This window comes from Sceloporus undulatus, chromosome 6, assembly GCF_019175285.1.
Source record: "Sceloporus undulatus isolate JIND9_A2432 ecotype Alabama chromosome 6, SceUnd_v1.1, whole genome shotgun sequence".
Classification (NCBI taxonomy): Eukaryota; Metazoa; Chordata; class Lepidosauria; order Squamata; family Phrynosomatidae; genus Sceloporus; species Sceloporus undulatus.
This window is the reverse complement of record NC_056527.1, coordinates 26,725,226-26,748,754: the sequence shown is the minus strand read 5'-3', so window position 1 is coordinate 26,748,754 and position 23,529 is coordinate 26,725,226. Positions and strand designations below refer to the sequence as shown.

Sequence of the window (23,529 nt, the reverse complement as noted above, 5' to 3'; positions counted from 1 at the left end):
TTCCTTTCCTTATTTGTTTTTCTGTATACCAGGGATCCCAAAGTGATGTGCAATAAAAAAGCATTTAAGATTTAAAAACAGAGAAAAACCATATTAGAAATTGAAGGCCAGGTAGAGTAACACAGTTTTGGCCACTTATTAGAACCACAATGAAAAGGAGCCAACCTAGCTTATCTTCCTTTGGAAATCAAATCTGTGCTTCAGAGAACACACTGTCTTGTATGCCTATCAATCCAACCTCCTGGAGTGGTGGAGCATGCAGTAGGGCCTCTGCTGAAGATCTCAACTTCCAGGCAGGCTCACATGAAAAAGATTTAGAGTGGTCCCAGGATATTTATTAAGTCAAGACGACTTCCTTTACTTGATCTTGAAAATGACCTGTAAGCCAGCGCAGTTGATTAAAGATGGGTGGCACACAGCCTCTAAAGTGCATGAGAACAGTCTGATCACTACTTTTTGCATTGGCACTAGCTTCCAAATACTTTGAGGTCAACCCCACATACAGCATATTACAATATTTTAATTGAATATTGTAGCCATGGATCACTGGCAAAATTAATTTTCCGTAGAAAGAGGCACAGCCAATATACCAACTGAAGTTGGGCAAAGGCAACAGCAACCACATAACCTTCTAGAAGCAACACTGGATGCAAAAGTACCCCTAAACTGTGATCCTTCAGAAGGAGAACAACTTCCCGAACAGGTAGTAATCCCAGTCTCTTCTTGGCTTTTCTGATAGCCAACATAATTTCTGTCTTGTGTGGATTGAACTCAAACTTGTGCAGCCACATCCATTCTCTCAGTCCATTTGGCTCTGGACAGTGATTCAATGTTTCCATCATCTCCCTGACTTGAGATGAAGTAGAGCAACATACCTGGATCTTATCAGCCTATTAATGAAACCCACCACCAAAAATCTGGATAACATCTCCCGATAGCTTAATGTAAATGTTGAAAAATGTAGTGGACAGTACTGAGCCCTGAAGAACTTAATAAGTTAATGACTCAAGGCTAAATAGCCCTCAGAACCACTTATTGGGAGTGTTCAGCCGAAAAGGACCTGAACTACAACAAAACAATGCATCTTTGGCGTGAAACAGATGGGCTGGGAAAAGTGGCTTGAAGCTCCCTTTTCTGAAAGTGATCCGAGTTTCCACCAACCGTACTGCTGGCTCCCAAGGTGACTAGAGTGTGCACGGCACAGCTTCAAGCCACATTGCTGAGTACTTTTTTTAAAATCATTCCCCCTACCATCCCTGCATACCATCATAGGAGCAAACTGCCAGCAGTGGCCATCCCTGTGAACCTGTACGGTCACATGTGCAGCACTCCACTGGGCCAGGGCATTGGTGTAAAGATGTGACCATGCACATGCTAGGAAGGTACAACCATGACCCTTCACCCCATGTCCCCTCTTTGACTGTCCACTTTGTGTGTGTGTTACTTATCTCAAGGAGAAATATCATGGTTTCTCTTTTGGGCATTGCCACCCCCACTGCTTGGGTACAGAAGCTCTGCCCCCTCTAAATGCACTCTTGTGATGGAGCATTTATATACACAGGGTTAGGGCTTGGATAGAGCACCCCTTGGATAGAGCCACTCTGGTGTTGCAGCATTTAGATGAACAAGCGAAGGTGCTCACTTTTGGGGAAGAGGCAGAAAAATACATCTCCATTTTAGTCTGACTTTCCTGGCGGTTTCCTGCTGGCTTTGAGATATGCATAATATAAATGCCCTGCCTTGAAGCCAGCTGGAAACGTGCATATTTTGACCATCTGTTTCGCTCCTAAGTCTCATTTCATATAAATCAACCATAATAGGTGTATGTAAAACCACTGAGAATTAATGTGAAATATTTTGGCAGAGATCACTTCTAGATTCCCTCCGCCCTGCCAGGTTCTTTATAGTATAGAAGTACCTGGAGTGCTTTTTGAATGTTTGATGCATATAATTCGTTGTTGCTGCTCTTTATCTTTCCAAGCATCATGCGAACAGAACAATACTTGTCATTTGGATTTGGGGATGGGGTCATAAGGAGAGTTTAACAACAATGCTAATATATTAAATATTATATGAATAATATTTATTAATTTTACAAATATTTCTGGGAAACATATCCAGGGGTAGCCATGTTGCTCATAAAGCAAAATACAGTAACATCCAAAACCCACAAAACAGCCAATCAGTTGGTCCAACCGATAACTATTTTATCAAGATGCCATTTTTGTTTTTGTCACTTAAGATCTGGAGGGATATCCAAATTGACAAATTGTAGACCTGTGACTCTAACATTGTCATTTTTCATCTTTTCCTGTATGATTTTTAACATTTTGCTTGATGAGGAAGCCAGTGGGGCTTTGAGAACTTGCATGATGTATTTTATGTATTTTTGGTTGGCCCAATAAAGGTACAGTGTTATCTGCTGGGGTTTGGTTTAAAAAAAAAATCTGTGGATGCTCAAATCACATTAAATGGCAGAGCAAAATGGTGTCCCTTATATAAAATGGAAAATCAAGGTTTGCTATTTGGAATTTATACTTTTTTGGAATATTTCCAAGCTTTGGATGCTTGAATCTATGGATAAAAATCTGTGGATAAGAACGGCTGACTGTATAGGTGTTTTGTGGATTTTAAATTTTATTGGGTTCATTTAATAATTGTAAGCCACTCTGATAGCCTTTAGGGCTGAAGGGCAGGGTATAAATACTCTAATAAATAAATAAAATAATAAAATTAAGAAAGACTTTTGGACATTTTTCTTTTAAAAATATTTTTTTATTTTATAGGCATGAATAAGTAACACTTTTCTGATATTTTTAAGGTGGCACTTTGACTTCTATAGAAGATTTAGCAGAAATGAATTTTTTGCTGGACCACACTCATCAATTAAGTCAAACGAAATTTTGGATAGGATTATTCAAAAATGTGGATGGTAATTGTTTAACTTTCAATATTTCTCTGTACTGGGGTATGTTAAAATATGTTGTAAGGTATACTTTTATGTTGTTGGTTTTTTTTCCAAGTGAAAAGGCTTAACAATTAATGCAGGAAGTGCAAACTGGATTGTGCTGGCAAATTTTCTTCAGTTTGATATTGTGAGCATTCCCACTGACTATTCAGAAGAAAACTTGTCCATTTTCAAGAAGTACTGTCCTGCCTCTTAATATTGCCATATAGATACTAGTGATGATGGTACATGAACCAATCTTAGGAGCTTATCGCATGGACTTTAAAAGCATTTCAAATCTCCCTGGCTGGAGCCAGGACACGAGATGGAGGCAGGGATTATCATATGCTAAATCGCCACCTAATCACCACCCACCATCAGCCCGGAGCCCAGTCATGCTCCAACCACATTTTTTAGAAGCCGGAAAGGGGTAAGAGGGGAGAGAGTAGGGGGAGAGGGGTTGGGGAGGAATGGGAGGGATAGGGAGGGGGTAAGGAAAAAATAGAAAGGTATGTATATAACACGCTTATTGTAAAGAAAAAGCAAATAAAAATAAAAGTTGGGGGAAAAAAGAAGCCGGAAAGCTTCTGACTTCTAAAAAGTAAAGGTGGAGCATGGCTGGGACCCAGCTTGGACCTGAGCTGATTGTGGGCGGTGATTAGGTGGTAATTTGCCATGCAATTATCCCTGTTTCCATCCTGTGTTCTGATTCCAGCCTGGGAGGCTTTAAACACTTTTCAGATGCATGCGATAAGCTCATTCTGCTACTTGCTGTTTGGTATCACTTTCCATTTATCCGTCTGCTAGCACCAACCAGGGCAGAGACCTATCTAGATATGTATAGCTAGCCATTGACTCTCATGTCCATCCATATCACTAGGAAGGTAAGAATGGTTTAGATATGTTGGGAGTCCATGTGCAATATAAAATATATACCAGAAGCTAATAGTTTACATTCTATCACATTTGAATAGAATGAGGAGTGTTTAAATCATGTAGACAAGCTCCTGGTCTACCTAAAACGTGATCATGAGAGTCAGGGCTCAGTTAGACTGCCTCAAAAGTACTGAGAATTTCCAATTCCTTTTGTTTTTATTATACCTGTACACGCATTTTCCTGCTCCAGCATCTATTTCCCCCCTGAAATATTTCATATTTCCTTCCTTCCCTTGTGTTCTGCACCTTCGCTCTCCCAATGACATGCCACATGTAGTTTCATGGAATATCTGATAAACTGATATTCTAGTCATATTCTCCCTCCTGCACCCAGTGGGTATAAAAAGTCTTCAGCCGTACTGAGCGTTCTACTTGAAGTATTTCAAGACAAAAAAAAGTAATCTGGATGTCAGAAATAAAACAAGCTTGTTCAGGAACAAAATCTGGCATTTACTGAGACTTTTGCTTTGTCTGTAGGAAGCTTCAGATGACTATGAAAGGTAGGGTCCACTATGTCCCAGGTAAAGGAAGTGATGCACAAAATCATTGAAATTTGATTTTGAAAACTGATCTCACACAAACACAGACGTAGAGACATGTTGCGGTTGTTGTTAATTGTCTTCAAGTCGACTTCAACGCACGGCAATTCAGTGAGCAAGACATTTCCAAAACTCCCCTGTACTCAACTGCTATACATATGATCACACATTTTTTCCTGACAGTGAGACAGTCTGAGAAGAAATAAGTCAATGTGTACTTCTAAAAAGTATGTCTGTGTCCATTTATAATCAACATGCTATTCCTTCTGATTCTGGTCTTTTCATTTTATAATTAGGAGAATGGGAATGGGAAGATAAGACTGAAGTGGATTTTGTGAACTGGAAAGATGGACCACCTGAACCTTATAACCACAGTTATTACCATGAAAAAGGCCATGCCATTTTTCAAGAGCAATGCATTTTCATGAATGGCCATACTGGGGAGTGGCTTGGTCAAGGCTGCTACTATCCATCTAAAGGATTTATCTGTAAAACATCCAAGAGTAAGTCTTAAATTGTTACTGTTATGTACTGGATTAAGCAATGACTGCTGAAAAGCAGCATGTGGTTACAGAGGTGATGTATGCAATTAGGACATTTCCAGATAAAGTTAGAATTTAATAAACCAAAGAGATCCAGGTCAAATCTTTGTTCAGCTATTAAGCTGACTGGATGATGGTGTCTGAATGGGCCAGAATGTTCCGGGAACAGCCTGGAGTATTCTGGCCCCAGAGCTGCCCCTGTTACCCAGGTCACTCTGTTGCAATGCTGGACAGCTATTTGCACACATGTTTCACTGTGATGCCTGGCACAGTTGCCACTGAAGTCAGAACCAGATACCCAGCATCATTCACATGGCTGGGCAGCTTGTTCTGATCTCAGAGGAAGCAACTTGATGTCATGGCGGCTGTGTCAGGGGGCACAGAGGGGCATGTTCCAGGAAGATATGGACCAAACAGCAGTTTTTTGTTTTGTTTTTTAATTGAGGGTATTATACCCCAGGCTCAGTGCTGAAGTGACTGACTGGATGTCCTCTAGACTCTTCACATCAGAATCAAGCATTGGGTCCTCCATTATTAGGATTCCTTGCCGTGGGAACAGGGGGAGGACATTTTATTTGGCCCATGCAGACAGGGTTCATATCTCTCATGTCATAATTTTGCACACTGTATAGATCTGGCTTTTCTGTTTTGCTTTCCAACATCCTTATATTCCTACTACTATGCTGAAAATATTTGTTGAAATTATTAATTATTGAAATTTGCTGCAATATAAATTTCACTACACCTTGTAACTACTTTTTTATTTTACAGCTCTTGAAGTGCCAACTGCAATGCCTACAGATGGTAAAGGTAAGGTTGTTTTCTGCCAAAAATCCAGTTCAAATTATAAGCATTTGTATTGTATGAGACATACCACCAGGTCAAAAGTTCACAAAAGTGAAACATTGACTCAAAAATAAGAAGAATGTTTTTAGGAGTAGATGCCAGCAACATTTATTCAAGAGATTTCTTATGGAGCTGTGTATTCTTTGGTAGACAGCAGCAGTGGTGTAGGTTGTTTTTAAAAACATTTTTACACTACTGATGTGGTGGCAATGGGACTCTTTATGGTTGCTGTAAGTTATCATTTTCTTTTTCCCAACATAGGCAAGGTATAGATTTTTTTTCCTGGGACACTATGGTTAATGACAATTGCCACATGCACAAAAAAGGCAAATTGCTGGTCATTGCTGCAATGGGATACGGTTGGAGCACTGGCAGCCATCATTTGCTTAGTATCACTTGGAATGACACTGTATCTGAGGCATTCCCATGTGGGTCGGTGGAGTGACAACCTCCAGCAGAGCCTTATGGACTTTTGCTGCTTTTGATCCCTTAATGGGATCAAAAGGAGCAATTTTTAAAATAACTGTTAATATAAGCCTTCACCTAGCCTCTTAAACAAAATGGCTACCCTCTACCCCAAAAAGGAAGTTCTGGTTTGATGACATAAACCTCTCATAAACAGGTTTCCAGGCCAAGCCTCTCCCACCCCCTTCACATTATATCATGTGCCTTTGACAAGTTTGCAATTCTATGCTTAGGAAATTGGCTTTCTTCTAGTATAATATACCTGGGAATTCTTGCCATTGTGTCTTATTTCCTGTACTGGTATTAATTCAATGAAAGGCAATGTGAGCTGCTTGATTAGATATCACTCCTTCTACCTGCCATCAGTTATATAGCCTATGTTGCAGGCTTTCTGTGCTTTATTTGGGAGGGGTAATAGTGTCCTTTGGGGCTGGCAGGCCAGACGTTGATGCAAATAAACTCTCCCTCAGACATGAGCCTAAGGATTTCAGAAGGAAGTGAAAGGACAGCACCCCATTACACAGAAAAAGGAACAGTGTCTGGAAAATAAGAGTTCCTCTTCCTTTAAGGCTATAATCCTATGTATACCTCTTTGGAATAATTTAGATTGAGTTCACTGCGCCTAAATTACTTAGCGTCATCTCTCTCACACAGAGATTCTTTTCCATTCAGTCCATTACTGGAACTACAGCTTCCTCCTCCGACATCAATGCCCCTGTCTGGGAGGCTGTGGCAGGTCTCTGTTACATTTTTGTTTGAAAAAGAAAACTATAAGAAATGGAGGGGTGAAATGCTGATGGGAAGGGTGTGAGCAGAAAGAAGGAAAGAGGAAGCTGTAGTGAGGCAGAAATATTGGAGGGGAAAAACAGGGCAAGTTAGGAGGAGACAAAGGAACATTTGAGAGAAGGCAAAAAAGGATAGGTTGGAAAGAAGGAGAAAGAGCAAGTCTAGTGGCAGGGACTGATACAACAAGTTGGAGTAGTGGTGAGATAATTTATAGGATGAAGGGTTCTTGTCAGATCCCTCCCCCTCATAAAAGTAAAAACAATTGCATACTTGCTTCGTATTGCTGCCACCTCCACCACACATCTTCCTAGATTTGTGGTACAAATTGCAACATTCCGTGTTTCTCTTCCTCTCAGTCTTCCTTATGGTTTTTCAACAATATGTTGTAAAAATAAATTTAGAACCAAAGCTGTAGCTGAGGTTAGTTGTATAGGATCCACTTCAATTAAATAAGGCTGAGACAACTAATTAGTTCCTGGAATTATCCGCAGGAGACTAAGACACAATGATTGGCTGTGAATTTAGACTTTAATGGCCATTTCTTCGATGTTCCCCCTTGTTCTCTTAGTTCCCTCCTACATGTCTCAGACAATTACGCCTATAAGGCATATCAGTATGCCCCAATGCATTGCTTGGGACCAGATGCTTCTGCAGGTAAGGAGTAGAAATGCAAGAGGTGTAGATTTTAAAAATGCTATTAAAATGTGGGAGAATAGGGGTATCTGTTGCTCTGCGCATGCACATGTGCGCGCGCGTGTGCACACACACACAACTATTGCTGTATTTGGCCTTTCAGGTTGGAAAGGTTGTTTACCTGTGATGTAAATGGAACTGAACATTTTTTTTTCACAGTATCAGATACTTAAAAGTTTTGTATATGTTTTTCATCCATAGAGCACGCGGGGGTTCGTGAATCAGCAAATGGCACAGCTGTGATAGCAGTAATCTTGGTTATGCTTATCCTTACTGGTGCAGGCATCACAGCCTATATTTTCTACAAAAGAAGAAGGAGACAACCACAACCCACTGGTGGTTTTGAGAACTCCATGTATAATGGCAATGTGATTACCCTTCAGAAAGACCCAGAATCTCAAGTGGACAAAAAAGAAGTAGAATAATAAGTTTCAGCAGCAATATCAGTGAATACAATAGGATTGAAAGCTAGGTAGAAGGATATTGTGTTTCACCATAGAAGAAAGCATTTCGAAAATATTTGGCTTAAGCGCTAATACTCTTGGATGGACAATTTCTGGGACTACGTGGGGGCTGCCTGAGATCCTGGAAAGCCATTCCTTCATTTTCCCTCCCCAGCACCCTGTTTGAAGGGGGTAATTTTTTTTAATCTAAAGATGATGGATACCACCTTTTCTCAAAGGCTCTGGAACTGCACTATTGGTGATTTGCTGCATTTGGATGCTTTTTTGCATCTCCTCACCTGTTCCAGGCCTGTATGGGACATCTACCCAAAAAGGAATGTGGGGTTTATTTTCCCTTGAAGGAGATACATCCTTTGGGGGGGGGTTGAAAAACATCCTTGGGGTTGCACATGGCCTGCAGCCCACTCTTCTCTCACCGTGATCTAGAATAAAGCTCACAATGTGGAATTTTCTGGCTGTAGAATGGCTGTTCAGCAAAATCATAGGTTATAGAGAATATTTTTAAAGATCATATGATTGGTAAAATTAAGGGCCATAATTCTGTGATGCTCTAAAAAGAACTCAACAGGTACAGTTTACCGAGCCTAATTTTATAGAGAGTTCTTGATGATGCAATGTGTGGAAAGGAAAGCTCTGCTCTACTTTCGGTTACTGCTGTGCAAGGTTTACAGCTACCTGTCTTTTGATGTAAATGTTACAGAAGAATATTTATTCTCCTGGGTGTTGTTGTTGTTGTTCTACCTGACATATGTCCCTCTTCCCTGTTCACATCGATGAATTTCACTCTGAAGGCTTTCAACCACGTTGGCAATCACTTTGGAAGGGTGAAACAGAAAGCACATTAATATTGGCTTTCAAGTTTTCTTACATTGCTTTTAGAAGGTTCATCTCCCCAGAGATGGTAGCCTTAAAACAGCAAGTGTATGAACGAATGCGAAATGGTGTAATGAATTTGTACCTCAGTTTATGGTTCTAGTTCATTGCACCAACTGTTCACTATGTGGGCTTAAACAAGTGGTGATATTTTCCCATAGGTTTGCTGAAAGACAAATGATATCAGCTGATGGAGGAAGCACTTAATATAAATCAACAATGAACCTCTGTTTTACTTGTAAAATATAATTTGTAAATGTTTCTGTTCTATACATCTTTGTATGAATCATTTTTTGTCCTCATGCTGATTTGTCAAGTTTGGTTTTATGCTCTGTTTATTTCTACATATTTTTTTATTATTAGTTCATTTGTGGTGAAATTGTTTTTAAAATACTGTACAAAAATATCTAAATAAACATACACAATAAATTTCGGTATCCTATAGCATCAAGAAATAGATGGTTTAGAAAATGTTGCACATATTTCAAAAACTGAGTCACAAATTCCTATGATAAAATAATTGACTCTAAGTAAGAGCCGCTTACTAAGTTGTCATTAGGATTGCTATTTAAGCAAGGGTTGCCAAAGTGAAAACTGAAGATAGTGTTTCTGTTCTTTTAATGATTGCTTATGATGCAGCCAGGTAACAAGCAACATATGCCAAAATTTCCTCTTTTACTAAAGCATTAAATGTACAGGAACCCTCTCCAGTTTTCAATTTTTTAGTAACAAAGGGTACTCTCTAATTATTATATTACAACACTCCAACTTCTTACTCCTCAGTATGACTCACCCAAACAGGCCAAAAAAGGGAAATGAAACTAGAAATCAACAAGCCTTTTACAAGTGTACGATTGACTTGTTACTCTTCTACATTTGTTAGCAATCCCTTCTTTTCTCTCTCCCCATGCTTGTGATTGTTCATTATTGCATTTATGGGCTTTCCAACCCCCAGGAACCACCAAATCTTTGCACCTTTTCCAGAACTTTTATTCACATGCAATGGATTGATGTCATATATATGTATAAGCTTCCTTCCTACAAAGCACCTGGACTTAGAGGAGGGAAGGGGAAAGAGTCCCACTCTTCTCAGTAGGATCTGGCAAAAGTAAATGCTCACAGTCTCTCCTACCTGAACATCAGCTGTTGTGTGACTCCAAATTTCTTCCCAAGGCAATCAATTACCTGGTTAAAAAAAAGAAGAAGGAAAAACTACTTTGAACTACTTAGCCATACATGTCCGATTTTCATCTGTGAAATTTTGGAGGAGCTGCAGCACTAGTCCATGAACTAGCACTTTGAGTATCATTGTCTTACTTAATGCACAGGCAAAACGATAGGAAAACAACTCTATTTTCCCATAATGGGGGAGGGGGGAGAGCAAGCAAAACTGGCAGGTCAGATCTTTCTTGTTACAATTACATCATTGCTCCCAATGCACTGTTAGCAGCAGCAGTGGACAAGGTGTGGCTTGCAGGCTGTATGCAGCCCCCCAGAGCTGTTTCTGTGCTCCCAGAACCCACTATGCCCCCAGAACAAGATCAAAATGTTTTGGTCCCCAAATTTCTTCATGTCGACGATAAAATAAATCCACATTCTTCATGGTCTGTTTTAGGTCTGGAGGAAGCCTTTTTAAAAACAGGATGACCCATAGAAAGCCAAAAAACATGCTCCCTAGAATGACATTTAGGGGACGACGACAAAAAAAAAAATTAACTTATTTGCAGACCTATGGCCTTTCAGTGTCTCCTGGGAAGCCAGTCAAGCCCTCTAACCCCCAACAGTTGCCCACCCTTGGTTTATAGGAACAGCATGAGAACATTATCATAAAAAACTAATAGCTTGTTGTCACAGTTATGAATTTCTAGTGCTATACCAAACAATTCTCATATTCATGCCTAACTGCACCAGATGGAGAGGAGCTAGAGCTTTGGTAAGTCTGGTACATCTTCTACAACTTTTTTTTTTAAAATGCAGGGATAGTTATGTTGATCATAAAATAAAATCCACATTGTGGTATTCTCTTTGTCACCTTTGTTTTGCCGAAGGTACCATGAAAACATAAAAAATAAACTTTAGTGTGCAATCTTGGGATCTGGGTGGAATACAGAGATAACAAAGGCATACTAATTGGATATGTTTATATGCAACAGTCTGTGATTCAAAAATATATATGTGTTAAACAGTTTCAGCATAAAAATAAAAGTGTGGGGGGGGGGAGGAAGGAATCTAACTGCACCTTTAGGAGTAACTGATTTATTTTTGCATAAGCTTTTGTGGACTTCACTTCACTTCTTCAGATGTACTGATGGAGTAAAACAACATAACTCACACATATTTAGTAGGCAACAGTACAGAGAACATCAAGAAGAATATGGACAAGCTGGAGCTTGTCCAGAGGAGGGCAATCAAAATGGTGAAATGTCTGGAAACCATGCCCTAGGAGGATCAGTTTAGGGAGCTGGTTATGTTTAGCCCAAAGAAGAGAAAGTTAAGGAGTGACATGATAACCATGTTTAAATATATGAAATAATGTCATATTGAGGATGGAGCTAGCTTGTTTCCTCCTGCTCCAAAAACTGGGAAATGGAGCAATGGATGCTAACTACAGGAAAAGAGATTCCACATTTAGAACAACTTTCTGACAGTAAGAGCTGTTTGACAGTGGATCATACTCCTTCAGAGTGTGGTGGAGTATCGTACTTTGAAGGTTTTTAAACAGAAGCTGGATGGCCATCTGTTGGGGGTGATTTGATTGTGTATTCCTTCATGGCAGTGTGTCGGACTGGATGGCCCATCTGGTCTCATCCAATTCTATGATTCTTATAGAAGTTTTGCCTATACAGTAATAGATTGTTTCACTTTGACATATTTTGAGTTGGTCTTTAGCTTTTGGCTTTTGCCTTTGTCTTAGAGTTTTTGCCTGTCCACTAACATTAGTCCAATTTGTGTACTACTTTCACCTCTGCCTGTGTTCTTCCTTCACACACACAAGTTATTTTAATAGTGGCATTGTTTTCTACTATCCCCTATCCTATGATCACAATATCCTGCCCAGCCATGTCCCCTTTTGCCAGGATAAGCAGCAAGTGTAATGTTATATTAATATACCCCGCCCTTACCAGCCTTGAAGACACAGCTTCTAATTTGCCTGGTGACAATCCTACAAGAAATCATTGCATTAATCATTGCCTGGTGGCTTCTTTTCTCCTTGAATTATACTAGAGATAAATCTTTCTAAGAGTAGCCACCTGCTACATAATAACCTGAAATGCAAGGAAGAACTACTGTACAAGCAATACAAAAATAAAGAAGCAAGCAAGCAAGCAAGGCTTCATGGATTCTGAATTTAAAAGCCTCACTTCTAGAAAACTTATTGTTACTTAAAAACCCATTACTAAATTGAAGTTTTAACTTCCTCTTTCAATGTAAGATAATGAACTTTGGTGTAGACCACAGGAGATGGACATTTTGCTCATCATTTACAGTGTACTCCACCCATACAGCTGAAAATAGCTTCATCCGGTTGCAAAATGTACTTCTTACAAATAGGGTCTCCTCTCATTTGAACTAATTTTGAAAGCTTGGACAAACAAATGGACACATTTAAAGAGAACAGAATAAGATAGATGAACACAAAAAGAGTTCATAAAACCAAAACCACAAATATATCAATAAAAATTAAAAAGGGGGGAAACAATAAAATAAAGAGAAAATCAAAGTGAACATGATGAACTCTGAAACCAAATCAAGATATACTACATCCACAGCATTCCCTTCATCTAACAAGCTGGTAATTTTATCAAAAAAAGAGATCAGGTTTGTCTGGCATGACTTCTTTCGCTGAAACCCGTGTTGACTTTTTGTGATTATGACATTGCTTTCTAGATGCTCACAGACTCTCTTTTTAATGATCTGCTCTAGAATCTTTCCTGGTATTGATGTCAGACTAACTGGACGATAATTGTTTGGATCCTCTTTTTTCCCCTTTTTGAAGATGGGGACAACATTTGCCCTCCTCCAGTCTGCTGGTACTTCTGTTTTCCAGGAGTTCTCAAAGATTATTGCCAATGGTTCTGATATTATATTCGCCAGTTCTTTTGATACCCTTGGATGTAGTTCATCTCGTCCTGGAGACTTATATTCGTTTAGGTTAAACAGGTATTCCTGTACTATCTCTTTACTTATTCTGTGCTGAAATTCCTCTTTTCTGTCCTCTGCTCCATTGCACCCTTTCCCTTTTCGCAGAACACTGAGGCAAAGAAGGTGTTGAGTAATTCTGTCTTTTCTCTGTCTCGTGTTAGCCTTTTGCCACCTTCTCCATGTAGTGGCCCTACTATTTCCTTCTTCTTCCTTTTGCTGCGGACCTATTCAAAAAAGCCCTTGTTATTGTCCTTAACCTCTCTGGCAAGCCTGAGTTCATTCTGTGCTTTGGCTTTTCTGACTTTACCTCTACACGTGCTCACTATTTGTCTGAATTCCTCTTTGGTGATTTCCCCCTTTTTCCATTTCTTATACATGTCCCGTTTAAAACTTAGCTCAGTTGAAAGTTCTTTAGTCATCCATCCTGGTTTCTTGAGACATCTCCCATTTTTCTTCCTCATTGGAACTGTTTGAAATTGTGCCTTCAGTATCTCCCTTTTAAGAAACTCCCATCCGTCTTGAACTCCCTTCTCTTTTAGTATTGCTGACCATAGGATCACCCCCAGTATTTCTTTAAGTTTATTAAAATCAGCTTTCCTAAAGTCTAGAATGCATGTCTGACTATGCCTGGCTTCTCCTTTCCATTGTATAACAAACTCCAGGAGTACATGATCACTCCCACCTAAGGATCCTACCACTTGCACCCCATTAACCAAGTCATCCCTGTTGGTTAGGATCAGATCCAAAATAGCTGACCCTCTTGTTACCTCTTCTATCTTTTGGACAATGACATTGTCTCCAAGGCAAGTGAGGAATTTTCTAGACCTTAAGGATTTGGCTGAGTTTGACTTCCAGGAAATATCAGGATAGTTGAAGTCACCCATCACTACTACAGCTCTCTTTTCTGAATGTGTGGTCATTTGTTCTAGAAAAACATCATCCAGTTCCTCATTCTGATTTGGGGGTCTGTAGTAGACTCCCACCATAACATCCCTGTTGTTTCCCTGCCCTTTAATTTTTATCCAGATGCTCTCCACCTGGCTTCCAGGATTGATGTCCTGGATCTCTTCACTGGTGTAAATGTCCCTGACATATAAGGCTATTCCTCCTCCTTTCCTGTTTGGCCTGTTTCTCTTGAAAAGGTTATACCCTTCTATTTCTACATTCCAGTCGTGAGACTCATCCCACCAGGTTTCAGTGAGGCCTATTATATCATATTTGCTTTGTTATGCTAGGAGTTGAAGTTAATCTTGCTTATTGCCCATGCTCTGTGCATTAGTGTAGAGCAGGGATTCCCAACCTGGGGATCACAAATCTTTCTGGGGGGTTGCGCGACCCTTTCTGGGGGTTTCCAGACTAGGAATCCCCCTGCCTCCCCCCTCCCCTTCTCCCCACGGGTGCCAGCACTGGAGCAGGCATCTCGCGGGGAAAAGGGGAAGGGGTGGGGCTCCCTCCTTTCCCTTCTCCCTGTGAATGCCCGCGCTGGCACAGGCATGCGCAAGGAGGAAGGGAATGGAGGCGGGGCCGCCTCCTCCTTTCCCTTCCTTCCCGCGGGTGCAGCCACCCGTGGGGAGGAAGGGATGGGGGGGCCGCCTCCTCCTCTCCCTTCCTTCCCGTGGGTGCAGGCACCCATGGGGAGGAAGGGATAGGGGGGACAGGGGGCCTCCTCCTCCTCTTCTCCCCGGGGCTGCCAGGCAACCGTGGGGAGAAGGGGACGGGACTGCAAGCCCCAGCGGGCTTTGCAACCAGACGTCCTGCCCATTTTCCCTCTGCGGCCTCCCTAATTGGTGGGGAGGCCAGGAAGGGGCGGGACCTCCGGCCGCAAAGCCCACTGGGGCTTGTAGGTGGCCGAAAGTCCCACCCCTTCCTAGCTTCCCAACCAATCAGGGAGGCTGCGGGCGGGACTTTCGTCTCCAATGGGGGTCGCGGCCCAACAAAGGTTGGGAACTGCTGCAGGGACGTAGCTAGGATTTTAGGAAGGGGGGGTCCAGACTAAGTGCCACCATTATAATGGGGCTTGGGTGCAGTGGCGCAGCAGCACACACCATTCATTTTTCTAATGGAAGGGGGGGGCGGACCCCAAGAACCCCTCCCTTGGCTACGTCCCTGACTGCTGGTGTAGAGACATCTAAGACCATGTGTTCGCTTTACTTGCTGCCTGTGCAAGTTCTTTTGCCTCCCACTTTTGGGTCCTTGCACTGTTTGCCTTGTTTCCTCTGTGTCAGTTTGATTATTTTCTCCAGTCCTTTTGCCTTCCAGAATACTGTCTCCCTCCCCAACATAACTCAGTTTAAAGCTCTCCTCATCAAATTCTTGAGACTATTGGCAAAAATGTTTCTGCCAACTGGTGTGAGATGCAACCCATCCCTTGCCAGAAGTCCCTCCTCATGAAACTGCAGCCCATGGTCCAAGAATCTAAACCGTTCTTGGTGGCACCATCTATGGAGTCAGTTATTTATATCCGCTATTTTCTGCTCCCTTCCTGGACCATGCCCGTCAGCTGGGAGAAGAGATGAGATGACAACCTGTGCATCCATCTCTTTCAACTTCCTACCCAAAGCCTCATAATCCCTTATGATATTCTGAAGGCTGTGCCTTGCAGTATCATTGGTTCCCACATGAACCAAAAGAAAGGGATAATGGTCAGTAGGCTGGACAAGTCTTGTCAGCCTCTCTGTCACATCATGAATCTTTGCCCCAGGGAGACAGAACACCTCCCGAGACATCTTATCAGGCCCACAAATCACTGGTTCAGTGCCTCTCAGCAAAGAGTCCCCAACGACCACCACACGCCTCTTCTGAGGCTTAGCAGCGGCTGTTCCCTTTGGTGGAGCTCTCTTGGTCCCCTGCTCTGACCCTGAAGTCTGTCCCTGATGCTGTTCCTCATCATCCTTGATAGTAGAGAGAGATTGAAATCGATTCTGTAGCTGCAAGCTTGCAGAATGTTCCTTGGTTTCCCTACTTCTGTGTGTGACCTTCCTCCAACTATCTAGTTCTGTTGTGTGTGAAGTGACCTCTTCCTCCCCAGCAATTTCCTCTGTGTGTTTCCTAGCCAGGGCCTTTGTCCCCAAGCTCTGTCACTGCGTTCAAGTCACTGGGTCTATAGTTATGTAGAGCTCCTGACTACTAGCTCCTTCCAGAGGAAAGTCTCTGACTCACTTCCTCTGGAGAAAAGTCCCCACAAGCCCCTTTAAGGAAAAAAGTGATGTTGTTGTACTGTAGGTCTCATAATCCCTGATCATTACCCATTCTGGGTAGGATCAATAGAAGCTGGACTCCAACTACATCTGAAAAGCTATAGATACTAATTTCAGTCTTAAAAGGAAAGTGCTTGGGACAGTAGCAATGGGGAAATAGTGAATGGGATAAGTTGTGTATGCTTTTCTCCTGCTAATTCTTTGTTCTAAAATTCATCCTTTTTAATGCACAGGGATAGCCTTACATGAAGTGGCACATAAGGTACTGTAGTATTGCTTGCTCTGATGCCACAAGCCAACCCTTTATGTGCTGCAAAGTTTCAGATCAATCCACTGAGCTATTTTGTGAAGATAAACCATATAAACTACAACTCTTTCTATTTTTGCTTCATATAGCAGATAGAAACATAAGGGTATTACTGTTGTTTTGTTTCTATATCTCAGCAATAAGAGATATTGGATTGATCAAAGGCCCATCTAGAGGCAAATTCTGTTTTCATAGAAGTTCACAAGCAGGACATGAGTGCAATAGCAAATGAAGTAGGTTAGAGTACATGGATCAATGGCCAGTCCCAGCCTAACACAGTAAATTTCTCCTCACCCCCAATAAATAGAATATATCAGAGTTCAGCACATCACAGAATAGCCACACAGATTGTCTTTAACACCATTATTTATCTCAGTACCTGAACCAAACAACATCTATGGACTGTCTTGAAGTTTGATCAAGGCTTGATACCCATACTGGATAGGACCAATGGAAGTTGGATTCCAACTAAGGAGTTTGTCACATTAATTACAGACTAATACGAGATGCAGCTGGGTATTACCACATGGATTTTGCCACCGTTGCCACCTCCTGACTACAATCCAGCAAAAACCCAGCTAGATTCCACCCTCAGCTTGCCAGTTTGCAAAGCTGAGAGCTTCCCGGCTTTGCAAATCGGCCAGCTGAGGGCGGATTCTAGCCAGGTTTTTCCAGGATGCAGTCAGGAGGTGGCAAGGGTGGCAAAAGCTGTGCAGTAATATCCAGCTGCATCCCGTATTTGTCTGTAATTCAGAAGAGGTAAGTTGGATTTATTAATGTCATAAACTATGTCTAAAATGCTATAGATCCTTTCAGTAGTTATCACTAAGAAGAGTTTTTTTAAAAAACAGATTTTATTTCAGGACACCTCCTATTTAAAAGGTTTTCCCATTGAAGTCTGATTTACATAAATAAAGAAGAGAGAGCAGCAGGGATCCAAATTTGTCTTTCAATAATTAGTACGTGACCAGAAGAAAGAGCAGGCAGGTGCACAAACCACTTGCTCACAGTCTTTCAAAGGATGGTGAGGTGTCATATATTTCTTTTTAAACAATAGCAACTATTTCTAAATTTGTGTCTGAAGCCTATTGAATTGTAGGGAACTTGCTAAGTCAATATTTAGTTCCAGAGGCCCAATCAGCCTATTCTTTTGCAAGCTGTTTCAAGGAAACTCTGGTAACTCTCATGAAAATTTGCACATCCTATTCCCTTATCTTGGAGGATGTCTAAGTGGCCATGCAATCAAGAAACAAATCCTTTTTAGAATTTAATATTGTTCTCTTGGTTTTGAAATTGGTGAATTCTATCAGGATAAGTTAATCAAACTGAGTGGTTAACCAATCTCCAAGTACTGTATGTTTCAGAAAAATGACTAAGCTTAGTAAAATGTTGCTAGATGTTGTGTGTGTGTGTGTGTGTGTATTCATATTGTCATATATTTCCTAACGTTGAAGAGAGAAGTGAAAATATTCTTCTGCTTTACACATTTGTGAAAGAGTTCCTGAAAAGCAACTAACTCACCCATCTTAGTTTCAAGGAGGCTTTGTGGAATGTTTAATTGTTTCCAATGTTTGCCTTTTTGCTCCTAAATTTCTTGTTCCTCATTCAACCAACTTCTCAGGTATCAGGTAAGTTTTTCTTTGCTGTTCTCTTTATTGTTACTATATCTTCCATAGTTTGAACTGATTACATTTAAATTTCCTTTTTGTGTAATTGTTGCAAACATAATGCACTTATTCCTCCACGAAGATCAAACTTTTCTTTTTAAATATATAATTTGAATAAATGAGAACTTTTCTCAAATTATTTATTGAAGTATCTAGAATGTTATAGATATTGGCTTGTTAGTTAAACTGCATGGCTGTGCTTTCTATGTTAAGACTATAAATCAGCTTGGAAGTGTACATTGAAAGAAAAACTAAAAGCAGGTTGGTGGACATAGGATGTGGTTTGCAATATATGCAGAGTTGGCATAAAGAGAAAGGGCTAGCTACCTTCTTCTGTGCTTCTAATCCAAAGCAGCCTTTCCATGATGCTTTATAGAAAAATAAATCAGGAAGCCAGTACTAGATCTCCCGCATAGCTGCTGATTTGGAGGTCAAATAAATTATAGGATAATACATAAAAATGATCTTCTGAGTAGCCCTGGTGTTTTGTTTTGTTTACAATTATTTATTTAATTCTCTTAAATTGCCTGATCAGTTTTTAACAAAAAATGCATAATAACATATTGTTGATTATTACTAAATTAATATTCCATTCATAAAATAAGGTGGAATCCAAATCTAGTGATGACTAGGACATCACAGTTAGGGTCTTCATTGTGAATGAAGCATAAACTAGAGTTAAACTAAGCACAGCATAGTAAGCATTTGGATTACTGAAAATAAAGTGTAGAATGAAATGAGAGTTATTTCTCCATTCTATCTCTCAGTCTTATTGCCTCTAGGTATTAGGGTCATCTTTCTGTGAGTGACTGCACATTGAAAACTTATTCTGGAAACCTTTTGTGGTTGTTGTGTGCCTTCAAGTCATTTCTGACTTATGGTGACCCTAAGACCAACCTATAATGGGATTTTCCTGGGAAGATTTGTTAAGAGGCAATTTGCCACTGTCTTCCCCTGAGAGTGAAGGAGTGTGACTTGCCCAATGGGTGTTCATGGCCAAGTAAGGATTTGACACCTGGTCTCCCAGAGTCCTAGTCCAACTCTCATACCACTACATCATGCCGACTCTCTTCTGGAAAGTTTATATTGATGTTATTCTCCTCTTTCAATTTTACAGAGCCTGACACTTTTCTGATACACAATGAATACTTAAATCTTTGTATACAACCTCAAAAATCTCGTTCTATCATTCTGGAGAGCTGCAACATGGATAATGAGTGGCAAAATTTTAAGTGGGCTTCCGAAGATCAAATATTGAACATGGCAACTAAGCTGTGTCTAGCAGTGCCTTCAAATGCCAGCCTGGTTCAGCTCACACTTTCTCCCTGTAACAAGACCAGTGAACTTCAGAAATGGGCCTGCAGAAATGAGACCCTTCTGGCACTTGGGGAGGAAAATCTGTTTTTACAACCAGCCAGAGGACGTAAGGGCAATATTATACTATCTAAAATACCCACCACAAAGAGTAACTGGAAGATCTATGGAACAAAAGACAGTTTGTGTTCCAAGGGATATGAAGGTAAATTTCAGAGATTAAATGCTGTTCTCTATCTGCTTCATCTAAGTTGAATCACCTGCATTTAAAGTCTAAACTAAATATGATGCTTCCAGTAATGCCACTAAAATTCCAATGTTGAGAGGTGGCATGCAATGCCTAATTTTTCTCTGGACCATAATGTATGGGAAGAATATATTTATTGATTAACAAAATTGTGTCTCTGTATTGGTTAAAATCAGTGGTATGTAATGATATGCTGGTAGGTTACAGTTCCCACTCTGACTATTGGGAATGCTGGCTGTGAAGCTGTAATCCACCAAGTTCTGGAAAACAAGAGATTTCCTACTGGGCTAAGAATAAATTCAATCTAATTAAAACATTTTAATAGGAATCAGTTTGATTGGAACTCTGCCATATATGTAATTGCATGGACTTATTTTTTTACTACTTTATGGTATAGATGTCCCAAACAAAATACTAGCACCTTGATGGATCATCAGAGGTATGGACCAGATGAGTCAGTGGGCAGAGACTGGGAGCATATACATGCCACATGTATTTACATGTGATTACATGTATGAACATGTGTATGCTCATGCATACACACTTCATATGTACATCTGACAGCAATAATGAGTTCTGCTTAGAGGCCTGTGTCTAACATCTCATTAAATAAATACAGTTTATGTTTATTTAAAACTTGTTCTCACTTTTCAAGACTAACATATCGTGTTTTGTTTTATATTCCTTTTAGCTCTGTTTACCTTAGAAGGCAATTCCCTTGGAGCCCCATGTGTATTCCCATTCAAGTATATGAACAAGTGGCATGCAAAGTGTATAACAGATGATGATGAAAATGCACGACTCTGGTGTGGAACAACAGCAGATGTAAATGAAAACTCTCTAACAGGGTATTGCCCAGTGAAAGGTAAACTCTTTGGAAGGCAATGTTTCTTAAAACGTACCAAGGCCAGTCATTAAGGCATTGTTACCAAACCTCCTGCTAAGTTAAGTCAGTGTAAACTACTTTGTACTTTGAACTCAGTTTGCAGCAACTAAAATAAGCTGAGGACAAAGGGGGAAGATGGGGGGAGAAAGAGAGAGAAACTTGGACCTTATAAAAGCAGCAAAGAAAGACATAATATCAGCCTGGGTAGTGTCTGCCAAACTAGAACAGTTGGTTGGAACTTCAAGTTAACAACTGTTGTCTGCCATTGAATCTCTCTGTAGATACCCACCTTTCTTCAAAGAACATTTTAACTTGCATGTAATGCGAATTACCCATTTTAGGCTGAATAAACATAATAAATCTGTCCACATTAATATTTGGATTCTGGCAGTGGTCAGCAAGTTTCCTAGTACACAGGACTTCCTCTATTGTGAGTGTTAATCACATGCCTTTAAAAGTAAACTTTGCAGCTAGTGTCTATTGTTTTGGAAATAAAAAAGGCAGTAGTTTTTATATATCCTATAGATTCTATGGGTTTGCAGAGATATGTTTGTAGTTTAAAAAAAAGCAACAGACTGACAAAGATGTGTGAGTGTTGAGGACCTGTATAATGCTAAAAGTGCAGAAAAAGAAAATGTTAGTACTTAATACAAGAGAGGAATTCTGAATTCCAAAGATAGAAGATCCTAGGGGTGTTTGCATATTACATTCAACACAGATGCAAGCTCCATTGAGGCATTTAATACCTTCCAATTGTCCCAGTTTTCCAGATACAGTCCTGATTAATTACCTGTCATTTCATTTTTTTTCCAGCTGCTTTTAAAATGTTCTACTTTCTCTCATTCTCCCACTCTCCCTCTTTGCCCTCAGTTCCTGCAAACTGAGTTCAAAATGCAAAATTAGTTTGCACTCACTAAATTCAGAATAGAGGGGAGCAGAGGAGGAGGCAGTTTTGCTCTTCCCACTAGGTTCAAGGAAAAGCAAACTGCAGCCTCTCCAAGAATGTGTATTCTTATCAAGAGCATTTGCCATCCTCACCAATCACTGTTGAATAGGAAGCTAGTTGATTGGGATAGGAGTGATATTAGTCAAGCTGCATGGTTGAAAGAGCATTCCTTAGAGGCATGTAAGTCAGTCAGTGCTCAGAATCCCTGCTCTCATGATTTCTCACAAGAGTGAGAGTCTTCTCCCATTTAAACCTTGTAAGGGTGCAATCTGCAGAGAAATGTTTATTGATCAGATGGAAGACCATAAGTTTTCTTACTGTGATCGAAACATCCTTTACTTTGGTACTCTGTCCACTTCTCCTTGCATTGTTTGCATGAAAGAATGTTCACATGACCAAGGGGTACCCACTAACTGTATGTATAGGCAGAAATACTACAAGTATAGGTTTCCCTATACTTCCACCAGAACTCTGAATGTGAAGAGTCCAAGCCCTGGGGGAGCATATATGCATGAAAAGTGCTGTGTGCAGGCCTTTCCTCTAAAGATGAATGCACAGATATCAGGGGTGGTTGACAGCTGTTCTACTTCACTGATCTTTAGATGTGTCAGCATGGATTTCTCTGTGCTGAATTTCTTCAGAAAGTTGGTACTAAGATTACGATTATGATTTTTTAAGGCTCACTTCTAGATTTAGCTTCACAACAGGTGATTTCATTATTTGACTTCAGTGTGTACAATGCTTGCAATGCCTACAGATGACCATGATGAATTCTTCTGGACCAAAAACCATTGGACAGGAGATCTGTACCAGATCAACTCCCTTTCAGCTCTCACATGGTACCAAGCAAGACGTAGCTGTCAGCAACAGAATGCAGAATTACTGAACATAAGAGAGCTACATGAACAAACATACCTGACAGGTATAACATTATTAAGCATAATCTAAAATGTAATGAAGTTATCAAGACATGTTACTCATTAATAAATATTGTCCCAGCTGTAAGTAATGATCTGAAGAACACAATATGAGTTTAATTTCCCCCTAGAAGAATTAAACTTTGAAACCATCTAAATATGTGCTATCCATTGCCCCTTGAATTTCTATATTTTGACAGATCTTCATATAGTTAGCAAATGTATGATGAACTGAAAGCATCTGTTGAAACAGTGCCATCAGACTGACTTTGATTTATAATAATACGAGGAATGAGAGATCACCAAGTCACCCTGGCATCAGTGACCCTGCTCAGGTCTTGCAGATTCAGGCCTATGGCTTCTTTGGTCGAATCTATCCATCTGGACTGTGGTCTTCCTCCCCCCCCCCCCCTCTGTTTTTTTTTTTTATTGACAGTCTGTAACAGGCCAAAGTGAGCTATGTCTTCTCATGATATGGCCAAAATACAACACCCTCTGTTTAGTCATTTTTGCTTCTAGGGAGAGTTCAGGCTTACTTTAGGACTCATTGGTCTTTTTAGCATGCCATAGTACCCACAGAACTCTTCTCCAGCACCACATCTCAATCATTTATTATTTTATTTATACCCTGCCTTTCCCCCAGGCTGGGATGTTATTAAAATATTTATATCCTGCCCTATGGCATGGGATTTCAGGGTAGCCTACAAGTAAAACTAGTATTAACAGATTAAATCAATCTAAAACAATAAAAATAATTTAAATAGACTGAAAACATAATAAACTAGTTGATAGGTTAATAACAGGAATATGATGA

General features: G+C 40.3%; 2 protein-coding genes across 2 annotated transcripts in view; both read left to right on the top strand.

Moving 5' to 3' along the window:
- The window catches only part of LOC121934056 (macrophage mannose receptor 1-like), a 59,300-nt gene extending 49,798 nt beyond the window's left edge, over positions 1–9,502 (top strand). The window contains exons 27-30 of the mRNA XM_042474040.1: positions 2,822–2,932; positions 4,719–4,925; positions 5,736–5,774; positions 7,956–9,502. Of these exons, the coding sequence (XP_042329974.1) occupies positions 2,822–2,932; positions 4,719–4,925; positions 5,736–5,774; positions 7,956–8,179 (581 nt within the window). The 3' untranslated portion in view covers positions 8,180–9,502. The remainder of the gene's footprint in view (positions 1–2,821; positions 2,933–4,718; positions 4,926–5,735; positions 5,775–7,955) is intronic.
- Positions 9,503–18,233: 8,731 nt separating this feature from the next.
- Positions 18,234–23,529, top strand: part of LOC121934054 (macrophage mannose receptor 1-like) — a 59,044-nt gene continuing 53,748 nt past the window's right edge. The window contains exons 1-4 of the mRNA XM_042474038.1: positions 18,234–18,366; positions 19,523–19,924; positions 20,658–20,831; positions 22,556–22,720. Coding sequence (XP_042329972.1) covers positions 18,306–18,366; positions 19,523–19,924; positions 20,658–20,831; positions 22,556–22,720 — 802 coding nt within the window. The 5' untranslated portion in view covers positions 18,234–18,305. The remainder of the gene's footprint in view (positions 18,367–19,522; positions 19,925–20,657; positions 20,832–22,555; positions 22,721–23,529) is intronic.